General features: G+C 35.7%; 1 protein-coding gene across 3 annotated transcripts in view; it reads right to left on the bottom strand.

The window, feature by feature from the left end:
* NBEAL1 (neurobeachin like 1) overlaps positions 1 to 4,203 on the bottom strand; it is a 116,023-nt gene that overhangs the window by 64,038 nt on the left and 47,782 nt on the right. For all 3 annotated transcript variants that reach the window (XM_006759395.2, XM_015561106.1, XM_015561107.1), the window contains 5 exons: positions 3,225 to 3,393; positions 2,666 to 2,799; positions 2,079 to 2,238; positions 1,869 to 1,971; positions 779 to 935 (listed from right to left, as the gene is read on the bottom strand). In XM_006759395.2, coding sequence (XP_006759458.1) covers positions 779 to 935; positions 1,869 to 1,971; positions 2,079 to 2,238; positions 2,666 to 2,799; positions 3,225 to 3,393 — 723 coding nt within the window. The remainder of the gene's footprint in view (positions 1 to 778; positions 936 to 1,868; positions 1,972 to 2,078; positions 2,239 to 2,665; positions 2,800 to 3,224; positions 3,394 to 4,203) is intronic.

Below are 4,203 nucleotides of genomic sequence, written 5' to 3'. Positions count from 1 at the left end.
TTAATTTATAAAAAGTTCCCAGGTAAAGCTAACTAAACATTGAGAACCACTGTATTAAAAAGTAGTTCTGAGCTATAAATAAATAATGTATATAAAGACAGAAATACATTTACAATTTACTTTATGCAAAATTTTTATGAATCTATGTTTAAATTCATGTTAAAAATCTGCCCAGTAACTCTGATGATAGGTAAATGTACATTATGTGACCTATGAAAATAGGCTCAGAATTGCCAGACAAAGCAACTATTTTCACATCCTACTTTCTAGTTCATTAAAATATTTTAGTATACTGACATCTAGTTTATTAAACTTTCAGTTAGGAGATAAATTTTACTTATTTAACTGTATAATATTATATGCGACACTATAAACATTTTACTGTTAGAATGTTTATTATCTACACTAATAAAAGAGAAAGATGCAAACTGACTATACCTTCACGATGCCCACCAGCCAATCAGGAGTGAGTATGCAAATTAACCCAACAAAGATGTTAGGTTAATTTGCATACGCAGGCGCTGAGCAGCTGGGCAGGACACTTGCATCCTGCAGGCATTCCGTACGCCCAAGCCACTCCTGGCTTCTGGGCAGCGTGGGAAGGCAGAAAGGCAGCTCTGGACCAGAGTGAAGGCGGTGCCCGCAGCTAGGGGAAGGAAGGCCCATTCTTGCACGAATCTTGGTGCATCGGGCCTCTAGTACATATATAAGTTTAAAAGATGATGATACAGAAACTTAAATGTTAAAAGGAAAAATCAGATCATCTTGGGCACAATACCTGTTCTTCTTCATTAATAGCAGCTATGTAACCCATAATACTTTGTATCTCTTCATGAGTCCCACCTTTGCACAGAAAATATTTAATTAGCCCATACAAAGAAGTCCTTATTGTCCGAATATCATCTAGAGACAGCTCACTATATTTACAATCACTTCTGAAAGAGAAAGTAAAAGTGCAAGAATTGAAATTTAAAATTCTTATATTTGTGTATCCTATATAATAAAAGGCTAATATACAAATCTACCAAATGGAGGAATGACTGGTCGCTATGATGCGCACTGACCATCAGGAGGAAGATGCTCAATGCAGGAGCTGCCCCCTGGTGGTCAGTGCACTCCCACAGGGGGAGCACCACTCAGCCAGAAGCTGGGCTCACAGCTGGCAAGCACAGCGGTGGTGGCAGGAGCCTCTCCCACCTCCACAGTAGTTGGACATTCCCTGAGGGCTCCCGGACCGTGAGAGGGCACAGGCCAGGCTGAGAGACCCCCCGCCCCCCAAATACTAACTGAGCGCACAAATTTTGTGCACTGAGCCTCTAGTTTTTACATAAAAAATTAATTTAAAAAAGATGTTTCTATGTTATGATTAGTACTCATAACATAATGTTATTAACCAATGTTACTCCAATAAATTTAATTTTAAAAAAAGGAATCTATGGTATCTTTGGCTTCTTTTTCTAAACGGAAACCTTCTGAAGTTAAGAGTTTCAATGACAAAGACATTAATGTATATATTATACAACACTCACTATGTAGCAGACACAATTCCAAGTGCTTAATACATTATTAATTCATTTAATTTAATCCTCAAAACAACCATAAGATATCTCAGTTTTATTATATCCTTTTCACAAAACAGAAAACTTAAGCACAAAAAAGTTGAGTAATTTGCCTGCGGTTAGTCAATTGACGAAACACAAGATTCAAACCCAAAGTATATGATTCATTGTTTTTCATTTTGACCTCCACACTATCCTGCCTCTCTGAAGTTAAAGGATATTAGAATTGCTGGAAAATAAACAATCTAGATATTCCAATCAAGTAGCAGGCAGAAAATATTAAACTGAGAAGGCGTAAGGACATCATACCCATAATAAATCCTGAGGGTATCTAGGAGAAACTGCACACCATACTTCTTTCTGAAAACTCTCCTGCTGTCTTTGATGATGGTGGAAAGATACTGTATATGACCTAAAACAGAAAGTTCACTCTTAAATGATATACCTATCATTAAGTCATATATGTAGTTATAGATTTCCCAAACAACTATAAAACTATATCTAACAGCCTGCTCTCACCGATTCTAAAGGGAAAATCTCCACGGTTCCAAATATGAAAGTCGAAAAGTAAATACTGATACATTTGTTGCAGGAGCTGCATATTTTTCTCTAATGATACTTGTTCAATTAGTAATTGAATTGCCATCAATACATTAACATCCATCAAGATGCTTGGCATCTGAAATCCAAACAGAAAAGGTTTCTGTAAAGTTCAGTTTAAATAATCATTATTATTAAGCTATAATTTCAAATAATTTATTCAGAACATCTATTAAATATAAAAAGTTGATTAGAAAAACATAAAGAACTTAAGACAATTTTTCTGAAGTACTGCTAGAACATATTTTCCTACTGTTATGAATTAATCAAATATCCCAAATAACAAAGCTAACAAACAAGGTCCTAGTATGTAAGATGAGTAATTCTTGTATAAGGTGATTTAATGATTCTTAAAAATCTACTTGTGAAATAAATTATATGCACTAACATAACAAGCTGTAATAGTGTAATTTAAAAAAAAATTTACTTATTAGGAAGAAAAACCTCCAACACTAACTGCTATTTACAATCATCCGCCACATCTGCATAATGTTAGACTAGCTCACCTTCTGAAGTAAGGCACCAAGAGTGGCAACTCCATGGGAGTGAATAAGATTGTCCTGGTTAATAGGATGTCTTTGAATCAAGTGTTTCACAATCAAGATAAATGTTGCAACTAAACTTCTCTCTAGTCTTGACTCTGGAATTGTGAACATGTCATTAATTATCATAATTACTCTAATCACTTTATATCATATTTTCTATATCATAATGACTACTATAACATACAAAAATCCAGTTAAGAAATTTGCCTCCTACGGTCACTTATAGAACACAAATATCAGAGAAAGAAGCAATTGCATATGCACATGTCAATATTTTCTCTACCATAAATTTAACAATGTTGTCATATTTCCACTAAAAGTACAAACTTGGGATAAGAGTAAAACCAACATCTTAAGTCTTCTGACTAAAGTATTATAAACTTTCTGAACATTAGTAAAATTAGGGATGGGTTGCCTCAGCTGCAAATGGTTAAGTTTCTTCCTAACAGACATCTTAATCTATTTTCAATTAATTCTCCAATTTTTCAATGACTATTTTGTATTAATTCCATCTTAATACCTGATGTCTTTGGGGAGGTCGGTATCACCCAATCTCCTTCTACAGGTGTTATCAATTCAGAAACTGTTATTTCATTTATTCCTTCAGGAATCTGTTCTTCACTGAAGTGGCTAATTTGTTCCAACAGAGGAAAGAGTACATTTAATCCACCTATGCAGTTTACGATGTCCTGAAAAAAAAATTATAGTATTTTAATCTTTAAAACAAGGGGAATTTTGTTATTTGATAACTAGACAGTATGTATGAGGTTATAATTTACTAAATCTTTAGGCAATGTATGGAACAGTCTAAGCTACAGGAACCCTTGTATGGGCATATGCTTTAAAGAGCAGCCTTAGAAGTCACCATAATCAATACTCAACAGAGACTAAGCTAGATCATTTTTACTGCACCTTCATTTTCCAAAGTTCAGAAATTCCAAACAGGCAATCTAAACATGACATGAGTTGACTTTATAATGTAACACTAAGGATGTAAGAGGAAACTGTCTAAAGGCAATCAGGTATAATGAACAGGGGAATAAATCATGAAAAAAAAAGAATATATTTGACAGGAGAAATAGGACTGACTCCTCTATTTTTACTTAACAAAAAAGGTGGAGTAAGTGGCTTCAACCAAAGTTCAAAGTGACTATTTTGAATAGCTTAACAAAATATATTCAAAATCCTCTGACATGTTACTAATTTCTCTGCCTCAGTTTTGTCGTCTCTAAAATTAGGATGATATTAATTCCTACTTTGTAAAGTTGTTACAGGGATTATAAGCTCGGTGCCTCACATATAGTGAGTCTACATAACATTAGCTGTTATGAACTGCTAAAATGTTCTAAATGAAGGGGCGAGTCGTCGCAGGGCCTATGTGGGCCAGCCGCCGGGCCCCATGAGACACAGCCTGACCACGCTGCTGGCGGCCTCAGGCACCGACTCCCCAGCCCACGGCGGGAGCCCGGCGCAGGCCGCCACCCCCCCGCCGCCCCCAG

This window comes from Myotis davidii, unplaced genomic scaffold (genome assembly GCF_000327345.1).
Source record: "Myotis davidii unplaced genomic scaffold, ASM32734v1 scaffold394, whole genome shotgun sequence".
Classification (NCBI taxonomy): Eukaryota; Metazoa; Chordata; class Mammalia; order Chiroptera; family Vespertilionidae; genus Myotis; species Myotis davidii.
This window is presented reverse-complemented; position numbering and strand designations above follow the sequence as displayed.